Source organism: Eubalaena glacialis, chromosome X (genome assembly GCF_028564815.1).
Source record: "Eubalaena glacialis isolate mEubGla1 chromosome X, mEubGla1.1.hap2.+ XY, whole genome shotgun sequence".
Classification (NCBI taxonomy): domain Eukaryota; kingdom Metazoa; phylum Chordata; class Mammalia; order Artiodactyla; family Balaenidae; genus Eubalaena; species Eubalaena glacialis.
In genome coordinates, this window is record NC_083736.1 from 86,364,221 (window position 1) to 86,379,004 (window position 14,784).

Consider the following 14,784-nt stretch of genomic DNA (forward strand, 5'->3'; position numbering starts at 1 on the left):
CTCATAAGCCCCACTCTAACAGGGCCCCATCATGACACTTTGGGCTTCCGGGATTAATGTCAGCTCAGAACCTTGTCCAGTAGTCCTAGATATGTCTGTGTCCAGTGCCAGTGTGCAGTCACCCAAGCATCTAAGAAAACTGCTATAAACATTTGCATACAGATTTTTTGCGAATGTAAGTTTTCATTTCTCTTGGGTAAATATCTAGGAGTTAACTTGCTGGATTGAATCGTTAGTGTATTTTTAACTGTTTCCAGAGCATCTATACCATTTTTTGCATTCTCACCAACAATGCAGGGGAGTTCTAGCTGTTCCTCAGTCTCTCTAGCACTTGGTATTGTCTGTATTTTGTTTTTATTTCAGCCATGCTTATAGCTATGTTGTGGTATTTCATTGTGGCTTTAGTTATTTCCCTAATGACTAATGAGGTCAAACATCTTCTCAATAGCTTACTGGCCATCCAGTAAGCACAATGTCAGTTCGATTTTTTTTTTTTTTGCTCATTATTTATTGGGTTGTTTGATTTCTCATTACTGAATATCGAATGTTCTTTATCTCTTTCGGATACAAGTTCTTTACCATGTGTGCTTTGCAAATATTGTTTCCCAGTCTGTGGCTTATGCTTTCAAAAACAAAGAAACAGACAACACAATTTAAAAATGGGCAAAGGAATTGATTAGATATTTCTCCAAAGAAGACACATAAATGGCCTACAGGTATATGAAAAATGCTCAACATCACTAGTCATCAGAGAAATGCAATTCAAAACCACAATGAGTTATCACCTCAAAACTGTTAAGATGGCCAGTATTAAAAAAAAAAAAAAAAAAAAAAACTTAAAATAGCAAGTGTTGGCAAGGAAGTGAAGAAAATGAATCCCTTGTGCATTGCTGGTGGGAGTGTAAAATGGTGCACCCACCATGGAAAACAGTATGGAAGTTCCTAAAAAAATAAAAATAGAACTCCCATATGATCCAGCATTCCCACTTCTGTATATTTACATTTACATTACAAAATAATTGAAATCAGGATCTTGCATAGATTATTGCACTCCCATGTTCATTGCACCATTATTCACAATAGCCAAGAGATGAAAACAACCTAAATATCTATCAACAGGTGAATGGATAAAAGGTAGTATATATAATGTATACATATAACAGAATATTATTCAGCCTTTAAAAAGAAGGAAATCTTGCTATATGCTGTAGTATGGATGAACTTTGAGGATATTATACTAAGTGAAGTAAGCCACTCACAAAGGACAAATACTGCATGTTTCCACTTATATGGGGTATCTAAAGTAGTCAAACTCTTAGAAGCAGGAAGTAGAATCCTGGTTGCCAAGGGCTTGGGGGAGGGGGAAATGGGGAGTTGTTGTTCAATGAGTATAGATTTGCAGTCATGCAAGATGAAGAATTCTGGAGATCTGATTACAACAATGTTCATATAGTTAACAACATTGTACACTAAAAAATTTGTTAATAAGGTAGGTTTCATATTATGTTTTTGCAATAAAAATAAATTAAAAAATAAAATGCCTTATTCAATGGCTTTTCATATATTCACAGTTGTGCATCTATCACAATCAATTTTAGGATATTTTTGTTAGCCCAAGAAGATGCCCTGTATCCCTTAGCCATCACCCCCAACCCCCCAACCCACCCCAGCCCTATAGGCAAGTAATAAACTACTTTCTGTCTCTATGATTTGCCTAGTTAGGAAATTTTGTATAAATGGAATCACACAATATATAGTACTTTTTGTCTGGCTTCTTTCACTTAATATAATGTTTTTGAGGTTCACTCATGTTGTAGCATGTATCAGTACTTCAGTTATTTTTATTGCCAAATAATATTCCATGGTATGGCTATACCACATTTTATTTATACATTCTTCAGTTTATGGGCATTTGGGTTATGTTTAGTTTGGGAATATTATGGATAATATTCCCAAACTAAATGCTGTTAAGAATATTCATATACATTTTGAGTTCATGAGTTTTTCTGTGAACATATGTTTTCAGTTCTCTTAGGTAGATCCCTAGGAATGGACATTCTGGATCATATGGTAACTCTATGTTTAACTTTTTAAGAAAATACCAGAATATTTTCCAAAGAGATTCAACTATTTTACATTATCACCAGAAGTGTATGAGGATTCAAATTTCTCCAAATCCAAATATTTGTTATTATCTGTATTTTGGATTATAGCCATCCTATTGTTTTTGCAACATGGTATCTCATTATGGTTTTGATTTATATTTCCCTACTGACTAGTGGTTCTGAACATCCTTTCATATGCTTATTAACCATTTCTATACCTTCTTTGGTGAAATGTCTATACAAATCTTTTACCCAATTTTTTAATGGGGTCATTTTCTTATTTATTTATTATTCTTATTCTTTATTCTGGATACAAGTTCTTTGTTAGATCTGTGACTTTCAAATATTTTCTCCCAGTCTGTACCTTGTCTTTTCATTTTCTGAATAGTGCCTTCTGAAGCATAAATGTTTTAAATTTTGATGAAGTCCAATTTATCAAGTTTTTCTTTTATGGATCATGCTTTTGGTGTTGTATCTAAGAAATCATTGCCTAACTCATGTTTACAAAGATTTTTCTCCTAGGGTTTCTTTTAACAGATTTATAGTTGTAGGTTTTACTTTTAAGTCTCTGATCCATTTTGCATTAAGTTTTGTGTGTGCTGTGAAGTAAGGTTCTAAGTTTGTATTTTTGCATGATATCCAGTTGTACCAGCACCACGTGTTGAAAAGACTATCCTTTCCCCATTGAATTGAAAATCATTGACCATAAATATAAGGGGAGTTCATTATTTCTGAACTCTCAATTCTGTTCCATTGATCTATCTCTATGTCAGTACTACACTAACTTGATTATCTGTATTTTTATAGTAAATAGTTTACTATTATAGTAAACTATTACTATAATACTACTAATACTATAGTAGTATAGTATACTATAGTAGTATTATAGTAATAGTTTATAGTTTTGAAATCAGAAAGTGGAAGTCTTCCAGGTTTGTTCTTTTTCAAAGTAGTTTTGGATATTCTGTTTTGTTTTGTTTTTCATTTCCATATGAATTTTTGGATCAGCCTGTGAATTTTTACAAAGAAAGCCTGCTGAAATTTCGATAGAGATTGAATTGAATCTATATATCAATTTGGGGAGAATTACCATATAAATATTGAGTCTTACAACCATGAACATGCAATGCCTTTCCATTTATTTAGATCATCTTTAATTTCTCTCAACAAACATCAATTTGTGTTTCTCAGTGCATAAGTGTTACATTTGGTTTGTTAAATATAGGCCTAAGCATTTTATTCTTTTTGATGCTATTGTAACTAGAATTAAGTGTTCCTTAATTTCATTTTTGGATTATTTGCTACATGTATATAGCAATAAAATTTGTTTTATGTATTAATCTTGTATTCTGTGATCTGTTGAACTTCCTTATTAGTTCTACCATTAGATCCATTTTTGTGGATTCCTTAGGATTTTCTGCATATGAAATCATGTCATCTGAGAATAAAAAAATTTCCTTTTTTATTTCCTATCTGGATGACTTTTAGTTCTTCTTCTTCCCTGTTTGAACTGGCTCAAACTTCCAGTGCAATAATGAATAAAAGTAGTGAGCATGTCTTTGTTGCTGACTTTAGGGGAAAAGTATGCAGTCTTTCACTACTAAATATGATGTTAGCTGTAGGTTTTTCGTAGATATTCTTTATCATGCTGAAGAAATTTCTTTCTATTCCTAGTTTTTTATTGTTTTTATCATGAAAGGTGGTCGAATTTTGTCACATGCTGTTTCTGTGTCAGTTAATATGATAATGTTTCAGTGCTTTCTTCTTCTAAAATAGTGTATTACATAAATTGATTTTTAGATGTTAAACCAACCTTGTATTTCTAGAATAAATCCCACTTGGTTATGGTATATAATCCTTTTTATATGTTTCTGAATTCAGTTTGTTAATATTTTCTTGAGGGTTATTTCATCTATATTCATGAGAAAGATTGGTATGCAATATTCTTTATTTTGGATGTCTTTGTGTGTTTTGGGCATCAGGGTAATTGTGCTGGTCTCAGCCAATCGATAGTGATACTGTCAGCTAGAAATACCTGGAGGCACTCACCTGGACTCCAAGGCGAGCCCCCACAGATATTTCCCCTTTCAGAACCAATGTTGTGGTTGAACTAGCCCTTGTGGTTCTTATTATAATTGCAAGATGCACCTCAGCAATAACCTTTAGGAAACTTTGAAAGGAGGAAGTTTATTACTCACAAGTCCTGGAGGGTACATGGCATGCCTTGGACCACACAGAAAGGTTGTGGGTGGAGAAAGAGAGCTGGGACCTGGGGTTATGTTTTTATCGGAGTCAAGAGTGAGGGGCCTAGGGTTTCTCAGATTCACTCTTTATTGATGAATTTAAAACAGAATGGGAATTAAAGCACAAGAAGGGAAAAACAAGCAGCCAAAGGGTCAGTTATCTAAGTCAATCAGAGATCTCTAAAGCAAAGGAAACTTCAGGGGTGTGGTGGCCTGGCTCTTTACCTAGTCGTATAGCTGGCAATTTGTTCTTTTTGATATAGCTGTCTTTGAAGTGGTGCCTCAGCAATCAGAAGCTTAATGTCAGGCACTTGCATTACAATTAAAAAAAAACTGTCAGAGGCTCACACTACAGTAATATTGGCCTACTAGAGCTATTTTGAAAGTGTTCATTCCTCTTCTATTTTCTGGAAGAATTTCTGGAGTGTTGCTATTATTTCCATCTGAAATGTTTGATAGCATTCAGCAGTGATGCCATCTGGACAGGAGCATCATTGTGGGAAGATTTTTAATTATTAATTTAATTGACTGTCTATTATTTTTTCATTGCATATATGTGTCTAATTTGTTGGTATAAATTTTTTCATACTATTTTCTTATAATTTTTAAAATTCAATAGGCTCAATGGTGATGTCTCCTTTTTCAGTCCTGATTTTAGTGATTCCTTAGGAATCTCTTTTTTTTTTCTTGGTCAGTCTGCCTAAGGTTTGTGATTTGTTATCTTTTGGTTTCATTGTGTTGTCCAAAAAAATTAATCAATAGTCAATCTAAGAAAAATGGAAATTTTTATTTGAGCCAACCTGAGGACTATAACATGGGAGACAATCTTCACAAAACTCTGAGGACTGTTCCACCCATTGGAGGTAAAACCGTTATATAAGTTTTTGAGACAAAGTAGCATATTAATAGTTTACATAGTCCAACAAGGCGAGTAGTGGGTATTAATGACCCATTACAGGATTGAGAAAGGAAAGTTATCTCTTAAGGAGTTACCTTGCTGGTTCCAGGAGGAAATTTCTTTTCTTTCTTTCTTTTTTTTTGGCGTGTGGGCATTCCTGTATCTTTTAAGGGGATCTAGTTAATGTATAATGTGATGCACAAATCACACTAAAGGGGAGGGGGTAGTGGCTCAAATGGGCAGAGAGAATTTTATGTTTAAAATTTTTCTTGTCCTGCCTGAAAATAATTTTATTTCATTAATTCCACTTTTGATCATTAATCTTTCAATAGAAAGCATTAGGTGATCAAGTATTTGGTCCCTAAATGTTAGGGTGGTTCTTTACCTGCCTTGAGTCCATCATGTCCCTCGATGCTGGGTCCTAATAGCCCGGTTCTTTCTTTCCTTTTAGGGGGTGGTACTAGTAAGATGTCTGGCAAGGAATAACGGTCAATTCCAAGTTGTCCAATAGGACTTGCACCAATTTTACCTTGCATGTGCATTGTGCATGTCCATTATTTTATAGAGAACTATATATGTGATCAATAGTTTCCAGTTGTTTAGATATCATTATCTTAGTAGGAGCAGGTGATACACAGTGCAAAAAACAAGAAACTAAAACTTTATAAGTTACACAAACTGTAATCAAAGTTGGCAATAGGAGGAACAATATCATTAGTAAAGATTTAAGCCAATATCCTCTTGAACCAAACCATTTTCCTAGCATTTCCCTTAAACTGGGAAGAGGATCATTCAGAGTGGAAATCTGATTTTTCAGATGCACCATAAGGGGGGGTTGCATTACAAGACTCATCAGGTATAAAAACACAACATTCACTATGTATTATAGCATAAGCTCCCCCTTGGGAGGTGTTAGAATATTGAGGGCCATGCAATTCTGTAGGACTGCTTTTCTCATCATGGAAATTTCTGAACTGAGCAAACAAATGGCTTGGTTAGTATCATTTAAGGATTGCTGGGTGAATTTTGTTAAAGCCTCTATATGAGTAATGATATCTTCTATTCCAAGTGAAGGAATAAATATTGCAGCCAAAAAATCATACCATTGGAAAACTGATTGAACCCAACATGCCAACATTGAAAGCAGAATGACAGCAGCTGTTTTCAAGGCTACCTGTAGGTGACATTGAGCCTAAAGGAAACCAATTGTACACCTTCCTAACCAATCTGGGGAGATCCAAGGCCATAAATTTGTTCCATAAACCTATTGGGTCCTGTTAGGAGCTATCCCACCATTTTAACATCTACTGAAAACCGTCTTTCAGACCTTGAAACATACACCCAAAGGTTATCAAACATTAGATAGGATTCATTTGGGATTTAAAAACATTGACTAATGTGGATCTGATGCCATTGTTCTGCAACTTGCAGTTTGAAGTCAGGCAGATGCTTTCGAAAGCTGTGAGAATGGCCTGATGCATTCCTTTGGACTGCCACGCTTTATGCTACTGGATGCTAAGCCACGTTGCATTCATCCATTTCCTTACTGATGGGAATTTGGAGTGTTCCCAGTTTTTCCCATCACCAACACCCTTGTGCATGTGTTCTTGTACACTACAGGTAACAGCGTGTCTCCGGAAGAAGTACCAGGCAGTGGACTTGCCGGAACATAGAGGAAATAGCTTTTATTTTTCCTTCCAGTTTTAAGATCTTGGGCTCAAGGCAAGGACTCTGGAGTCAGATTGATTGGTTTCAATCCTGCCGCTGATCCCCACGAGCCGAATGACCTTGGGCCAGTGGCTGAACCTCTCAGTGCCTGTTTCCTCACCGGTAAGAGGCCAGTAATAGTTGGTACTATAGTTCTAGGCGTGTCACGCGGATGCATTACTATTTATGCCCAGCGCTTAGAAGAGTGCCAGGCACAGAGTCCGTGCTGGCACTAAGTTGCTTTCAATGGATTCTGCCAGATTACCTCCCACATGGATCTCTTGCACCACCGCCACAGGGGTTTGCTTCTAACCTCTCCCACCCTCGCAATGGTTAAGCTCTTTGAAGGTTGTCAACCTAGTGTGTGAAACCCGATTCGTGGTTTTAGTTCACATCTCCAGGATCAGCGGTGGGGAGCATCTTTTGGGGTGTAACTGGCCACCGCGATTTCCTCTTCTTTGAATTTGCCTCAGAGCGGGGGAAGGGCTGATGGAGCGAGGCCAACCCCAGTCTGTCCGCCAACCCCAGTCTGTCCGCCAAACCCGCCTGCCAATAACGTTTGCTGAGCCACATTTGATGGAGCAGTTGAGACAGAGACCTTACAGAACGAAAATACGATCCCTTTGCTCTCTGGCCGACCCCTGATCACTGACTGCGGGACTCCTGTGCCCATTCTCCTGTTGGGTCGTAAGGCTTGCGGTGGAAGGGAGGCTGGCAAATGCTTTCGGCGCGTGCTAGGCGTCCAGCGCCTCCATCTTGACGTTTCATCCTCACCACCCATGGAGCCCGGCGCCCTCACTCACCGACCCCCTGTGTAGATGGGAAACGGAGGCTCAGAGCTGTGACTCTAACCGGAAAGGGGAGGCGGGACAGGAGGAGGCGGGCCGAGAGGCTTGACAGAGGGAGGCACTCCCACCATCCCCTTCACCAGCGCACTGCCCGGACCGCCCAGGGGCTTGGGGGCAAACAAGAGGCCCTCGACCCCATTGGTTAGGCCTTGAGGGGGCGGGCGAACAAGGCGCCCGCTGGTTGGCGGGGCCCGGACCAATGAGGAGGCCGCGGCGCGGGCGTGGGAGGCGCGCTGGAAGCCGCGCGTCGTCTCGTTTGAGGCGAGCTCGTGCGGCGGCTGAGGTGGCTGCCGCTGCCCTCTGAGCGCCGCCCGCCTCGCCCGCCGTGACCGCGACCGCGACCGCGACTCGGGCCATCGACCGTCGCCCCGGTTCCGGCGCCGCCAGGGTCGCGACATGAGCTCCCCTGATGAGGTGTCTGTGTGGGGAACGGGTTTCGGCCCAGAGGGCGGGGAGCGGGCCGGCGTCGGCCCGGCCGGCCCCGCAGTCCCGCGGGGACCCGACCCAGGCCCCGAGCCCGGGGAGCCGCGGAGCGGCGAGGGCGGGGGCGGCTTCCCGGACCCCGAGGGCTTCCAGTCGGAGCGGGAGATGCTGGAAGCGGGAGGGTCGGTGCTGTGGGGCCGCGAAGGCCGACCTGGCTCCCCGGCTGACGACACGAGGGACCTCCTGGACCTGGACGAGGAGTCTGCGGCGGCCATCCTGCTGCAGCTGGCCGCCCGGCACGTGCTGGGCGTCCGCAGACACCCGTCCCCGGAGAGCTGCGCCGCCTTCGAAGTGTCCGCCGTGTGGGCCGGCCTCGAGGCGGGTCCCGGCGGTCGAGGAGCGCCCACCCAGAGCTGTGGGGAAGCGCCGCCGGCTCCGGCCGGCCCTCTCCACCTCGGTGGGCTCGAAGCGGGCCGGGCCTGGGGGAACCCTAAGAGAGGCCCTAAGCGTAGGTTGAACGTGGCTGCGGATCGCCAGCGGCTCCCCGAGGAAGGCCTGGCCTGGCTGCTGTCCAACCCCGAGTCCTCCGATGGGTTCAGTGAGACACAGCTGATGACGGTGAGCACTTACCCCAGAGGAGGAGGCCAGGCCGAGCCCAGCAGACCCGAGGATCCCGGGGACACTCCCAGACACTCGAATTTCCAAGTCAGGGAGAATTTCCTTCACGTGCGAGGCTCTTCCCTGTCCTCGGCTCCGCGAGGACTCACTTCGGTTATGGAAACGCAGGCTGTGGGAGAGCAGGGCATCTCTTCCCCTAAGAAAATGCGGAGTGTGCTCTGGGGGAAGGGGGGCAGCAGGTCCAGCTACCCGGGAGCTGCTGCTGCTGCTGCTGCTGCTGCAGGTGGCCTGCCGCGGGTCACTCCTAGGAAGAAGGGGGCCCAGGAGAAGAAATCCCTCGGGGGAGCCTCCAAACTTGCCCTGGGGACAACCTTCCCTTCCGGGGGAGAGCGAATCTCGGCAACTCCCCTGGAACCGGCCACCTTGCCCCCAATCTCTGGTATTCCGCTGCTTGGGAGATCCAAGAGGTATACCTTGGTCCCTTCGGGAACCAAACAGTCCAAGCACACCGGTGCTGGGAAGAAATCCGTGGCCAGGCGGGCAAGGGAGTCTGAGGCGGTGGCGGGAGAAGATAAGGACCCAAATAGAGACCCAGCCCCAAAGGGCCAAGTGAGTAGGCCATGCTCCTCCTCTCTGCCCACTCTTCCCCCCCCCTCCGCTCCAACCGCCCCCAGGACACACGTCTTCACCCATGCTGCCTCTGTCCATCCCTCAGGGGTCGTCATTGGGTGCCCCTCGGTCACTGGGTCATTAGGATGCCAGATCGGGCTCCTTTTACTAGGGACAAACATTAAGGTAGCACTTCGGGTGTGCTGGGCCCGGTTCTCCACCCTTGGCCTGTTTCCAGCCTCCTCTGCGAGACTGGGGCTGGGGTGGAAGGGAGGGCTGGTAGCTGAATTGGGTCGGGGGATCCCTTAAAAGCTTCCCCGAAAAGCCTCAGTATTTAGACTCACCAGCTTCCTGAATCCTACTTCCTAGCTGTTCCCCAGACCTTCCTTGCAGGGGGCCTGGGCTTTCTCAGTGCCCCACTGTTGTCCCTAGATCAGCTCTGCTTGCTGGCCTGGGGCTGACTGAGGGAGAAAGTGCTAATGAGATCAGCCTTTCAATTCCCTTCCCAATTCCCTGCCTCACCCCGGCCCCGAATCACACAACTCTCTCTCTCTCTCTCTCTCTCTGTCTCACACACACACACACACACACACACACACACACACACACATACACATCCTTAGTCCAAATCGGTGAGAAATTCTTGTTTCAGCTGCCAACTCACAGGCCAGGCACATCTTTTCCACGCATGCATCGTGGAAAAGCCAGCAGTGGCGACCTCAACACCAGAGGCCCCCAAGATCCAGGAAACTCAGAGCCCTTGGCCCTGAACCAGGGAGAAGTCATGCCCAGGGGGCCTGTCCCCTCAGGTGAGTGTCGTGGGTTTGATATGAGGGGAGGGGAGAGGGGTTGAGGACAGAAACCTCTGGCTCTGTCTCTGCTGGGGGCACAGCCTTGCTCCCAGGCAGCTTCTCCCACAGGAGACGGGGTGCTGGCAGGGCTGGCCTTGAGCCACATCATCCTCTGTGTGGGGTTTGTGCGGCCAGGGTGATCGGTGGCAGTGCCCCCAAACAGCTCCTCCGGGTGTAGACTTGCAGGGGAACAGCCTTTTCTGTTAAGTCCTGTTCGCCCACATTGCTCTCCCACGTGCTGGCTGTGGCTGCAGCTCTGAGAGGGTCGAATCCAGAGCCACAGTCTTTGGGGATCACGGTGGTGAAATGGCTGCCCCCGGGGAACAGGGGAGGCAGGCCCAGAGAGAAGGTTCGGGCTGCTGGGCAGAGCAGGGGCGGCTTGTTGCCAGCGGAGGGTGGTGCTGCCTCACCTCACGTTAGACCCCGCTTGGCCCTTTCCACCTCACTGGGAGCCTGGGAAGCTGGATTGTGTGTCCTTTCCCTCTCAGGTGACCGGGAGCCACTTGACCATCCCCCAAGACCGGAAAGGCAGCAGCAGCCACTGGGAACGCCGGGCTGTCCTTGGGTAATGCTTCCTCTGGCTCCTGGAAATGCAGGCCCAAAGTCGAGGGTGGGATCTGGGTCCAAGTTCAACTGACATGTGTGGGGCCCCCCCTCCCCTGCCCCCATCGCGTACCCCACGGAGGGAGCCCACCTCCTTTCCACTGAGGAGCCCTTGCCAGTTTAGCCACCCGGCTTTGGGATGGAGGGCCCTGGGGAGAGGAGAAGGTGGAGGAGAGAGGAGGCCAGAGTATACTAATCATTTCTCTTCCTCCTGTGTCTGCTGGCCTAGTGTCTCGTGCTACAGAGAGAAATAGACGACCTTAAGGAGCAACTTGGTATGAGGAACCAGGGACGGAGAGCGGTGTCTTAGTGCAGAACCCGGGTGGGCACCTGGGGTGGGGGTGGGCTGCAGGTGCAGTCGGCCTCGCAGGGACCAACATCCCTGTGGGGAGGAGAACCTAGCAGGCCTGGCCCTGGAGCCGGCTGTGCATGTACAGCTGGGCGTGTGTACAAGTAGCAAAGTACTGTCTGGACTGCATGCACACTTTGCCAACCAGACCAGTCCTAGGGAATCTCCTTCTGATCGGACTTTTAGAGATGCCTCGTTGATTTTTCCCTTGAACTGCTGCTTGGTGTGGCTTCTAAGGTTCTTGTTGGATTGTTTGTTTGTTTGTGTGACGAGTTCTGACTGGTTGTGGCACGGCCCACAGCATGAGAGCTGCTGGCACATTTTGTTTCCCTTTAGGAACCGGTTCCACATTCAATTCGGGTGGTGGGGAGTGATCAGGCCCAGAGCTCTTTGCGTCGGGTCTGGAGGGGGTTTCAGGTTGCAGGGCTAGGCGGTTCCTCACGGGGATAGGGGGACGGGCTTCTATATCCCTCTGTCTGGAGCGCCTGCTAATGCCTGTCCCTGTTGCAGCCGCCATGCAGTACCTGGCTGACAAGTTCCAGACCCTTTGAAGTGAGTGTTACACACACCGTACCCCTTCCCACAGTCCTGGCTGTTGAGCAGGGCTGGGGGCTGGCCCTGGCTTGAGGCTCTTCCCTGACTCCGCTGTTTCACAGGTTGAGCCCAGCGTCTTCCTGCAAGAGGAGCAGCTGGTACCTTTGGGGCCCGGGAGCTGTGGCCAAGCTCGTTCCCTCCTGTTCTGCCTCAGCTAGGGCTTCCTCTCCCCCTTGTTTTTTTGCCCCCGCCCCGCCCCAGTTTCACAGCAGTTTCCAATTAAAGTACCTCTCATATTCTGTGTTCTGCCTTCTCTCTGGAGGGTTAGGGGTAGGGGTAGGGGTAGGGGTAGGGGGCCGGGGCGGGGCGCTGCTCCACATCAGAGCCTTTTCCAGAACAGTATCTCTGGCATCCTGTGGTGGGGACTCTGGGCCAGCCTCTGCTACCATCCCTGCAGTCAAGCCAGCGGAGTGCCCCAGGTCTGGGTCCTGTGTGTGCTCTGCCAGGCCACATTGGCACGTCCTCCCTTTCCCCCGAAGGCCCTCTTCTAGTTCTCTCCAAACCCCCCTCCTCCTTTGGGGTCTGGCGGTTCCCATTCATCTCTGCCATTCCCCCTCCCCACCAGCAGGAACTCATGACCCCCTTCCAGAGCTCCAATCTGGAAGCTTTCACATCGTCCCTGCCCTAGCCAGCTGACCACCCTCCTCCAGCCTGGTCGTCTCTATACCCTGGAGTGGAAATTGGCCCGTCAGGTTCTATGGCAAGTGTGGTTAGTAGGTCTGTGTTCTTGCATGGTCCCCGTCAAATACTCTTCCACCCGCCCCATGACACAGATTTTCCTGGAAATGATATTTCCGTGTCCCAGCTCAATCTCCCAGACTGCCTCTTTAGGACACACGAGATTGAGTCTGAACTCCATGTTCGATTTCCCCCTCACTGGAGGTTGGGGAGCACTTCCTTCCCTCAGCCGGGACCCAGGGCTGTACCAGCCTGAGACTCAGAGGGACAGATTTGTGTTTGAGTGAGGCGAGGGTGGTTCTGCCTGACACCCTTCCCGAAAGACCGGTGTTTTACTACACAAAAGGGGGTATGATGGTAGATAGGACATTCCAGGTTGGTGACTGTGTGTCCCTGTGTGTGAATAAAAGTAATCAGGGATAATCTCCCTCGAGGGAGAAAGATGTGATTCAGGGAGTAAAGGGAGTAGAGGCTGGTCCAGGTTCTGTAAGGCATTGAATGAGCAAAGGCAAGGGTCGGATCTGTTTTGTTCAAGGGTTGTCGTTAAATTCCCAAAACATAGGAGGGGGGTGATGCAGAAGTCACCAAACCCCACGACAGGGTGTCGGGATGCTCAAAATGTTGGATTCGCTGCAGGAGGCTCTCGATCCTACTCTGTGACCCTGTGATGTCTGACAACTACTGTGGGTGTGGATGGAATGAGATTGGGAAGGGTGGCTCCTCAGAGTAGCTCATCTTAGAATCAGGGGACCCATATATGAGACCACCCAACATGAGCTACCGGGGACAGGGGCGGGATGGGCGCGGTGAGGATGGGAAGTAAGGAGTGACTGCACCTGGACAATGGGGAGCACTTGGGTCCACCCTTCCCCCATATTCTCACCCTGACTCGCTTCCAGAGTTCATGGCATGAGCTCAGGTGGACAGACCACATGTGGGATGGGACAGTCACAGACCTCAGGGTCAGAAAAGAACGTTCCTGGGACTGAATCCTTCCACTCAAACCCCTCCCTGGAGAAGGTGGGCTTGACTGCTTAGTTTACAGCTTTGACCCTGAACCTGATCCAGTGGTTATTGCTTGGCGGTGTAGCACATCTCGCTGCTGTCTGCGTAACTAAGTTTGGCAGAGACCTTCCAGCTGAGGTTTCTGCTCACCGAGACGTGCAGGCAACTTGTGCCCGGGGAGAAGTCCAGCACCAGCACCAGCACCGCCTGTCGGCAGAGGGGTTCTCGGGGCTGTGGTCACCAGTGTGAGGAAATAGAGAAGCTTGTTGAAAGGGAGGTGACATGGGAGGGCGTGACCTCAACCCTTGGTGATGCATTTTCCCTGCCTCCCTTCCCTCCACTGAGCACACAATCTCTCTGTTCCGTGTTCTGACCAACTACCGCAGAAAAATGTTGCTGGAAACATGTATATCACAAGCTGTGGCTTGGCCCTGAGCTTTCCAGTTCCAGAGGGAAATAGTGGCAGGTCATACATCTGGGCCCCCGTGGGTAGCAGGAGGTCAGAACCCCGCCCTCATTCAGTTCACCCCATTTGCCTTTCCCCTCAAGCCCCTTCTCCAGCCTGGGAGACAGTGGCGGCTGGCCTGGAGAGCCCTAGGCCCCATCCTGCCTGCTTCTGCTCCCTGCCCAATTACTGGGAAGATGCCCCCTCCCCACCCCACCCACTCCGCACCAGCACCAGCCCAACCACAGGCCAACTGCTCTCTCTGACTCTTGGGGGGAACTGATACAAACAAAGAAGGTAGGTGTAGGTGAGCCCTGGAGAGGGAGCTGGGTGTGGTGGGCAGAGTAATCATGCCCAAAGATGTCCAAATCCTAATCCCTGCTCTTGGCTTATATGTTACCTTGCATGGTAGCAGGGGGTTAAGCTTGCAGGTGCAATAAAGGCTGCTACTCAGCTGAATTAAGGTGGGGAGACTCTCACCTGCATTGGCCGGGTCCAGCCAGGCACATTGGGGCTGCCTGGGTTGCCATGTGGGCTGTCCCTGCATGATTCCAGCGTGCAGCATTCAAATGACTGCAGTGTGCTTGGTGCCCCCTGTGCTTGTGCAGTGTTGAAGTCCTGGTAATACCACTCAGACACAGGTGGATGCCAGGCTGGTAGTTTTGGATCCTCCTCTGTCCAAGCCCCCTCTTTTGTCCTTTTGATGCACCCGCCGGCCTGACTTTTACAGTAATCAATCATTCACTTTCTCTTAAAGGTTTTACAATTGCTATTTAATAAAATTACCCTTCCAAAGATATAAAAGACA

At 47.7% G+C, this 14,784-nt stretch overlaps 1 protein-coding gene across 1 annotated transcript; it reads left to right on the forward strand.

Annotated features, from left to right (window-relative positions):
- The first annotated feature begins 8,197 nt into the window (after positions 1-8,197).
- Positions 8,198-11,805, forward strand: LOC133082561 (uncharacterized protein CXorf49 homolog). The gene is made up of 5 exons (XM_061179187.1): positions 8,198-9,451; positions 10,104-10,260; positions 10,791-10,867; positions 11,135-11,180; positions 11,765-11,805. Exons 1-5 carry the CDS (start codon positions 8,198-8,200, stop codon positions 11,803-11,805), a joined length of 1,575 nt encoding a protein of 524 aa, XP_061035170.1.
- Positions 11,806-14,784: the final 2,979 nt, after the last annotated feature.

What these genes read in the sequence shown, in the direction of transcription:
- LOC133082561 (XM_061179187.1), top strand. Translation starts at nt 8,198, where the DNA reads ATGAGCTCCCCTGATGAGGTGTCTGTGTGGGGAACGGGTTTCGGCCCA. An exon ending in GAACGCCGGGCTGTCCTTGG is followed by an intron (nt 10,868 to 11,134) that starts GTAATGCTTCCT and finishes CTGCTGGCCTAG; the next exon opens with TGTCTCGTGCTACAGAGAGA. An exon ending in CGACCTTAAGGAGCAACTTG is followed by an intron (nt 11,181 to 11,764) that starts GTATGAGGAACC and finishes TCCCTGTTGCAG; the next exon opens with CCGCCATGCAGTACCTGGCT.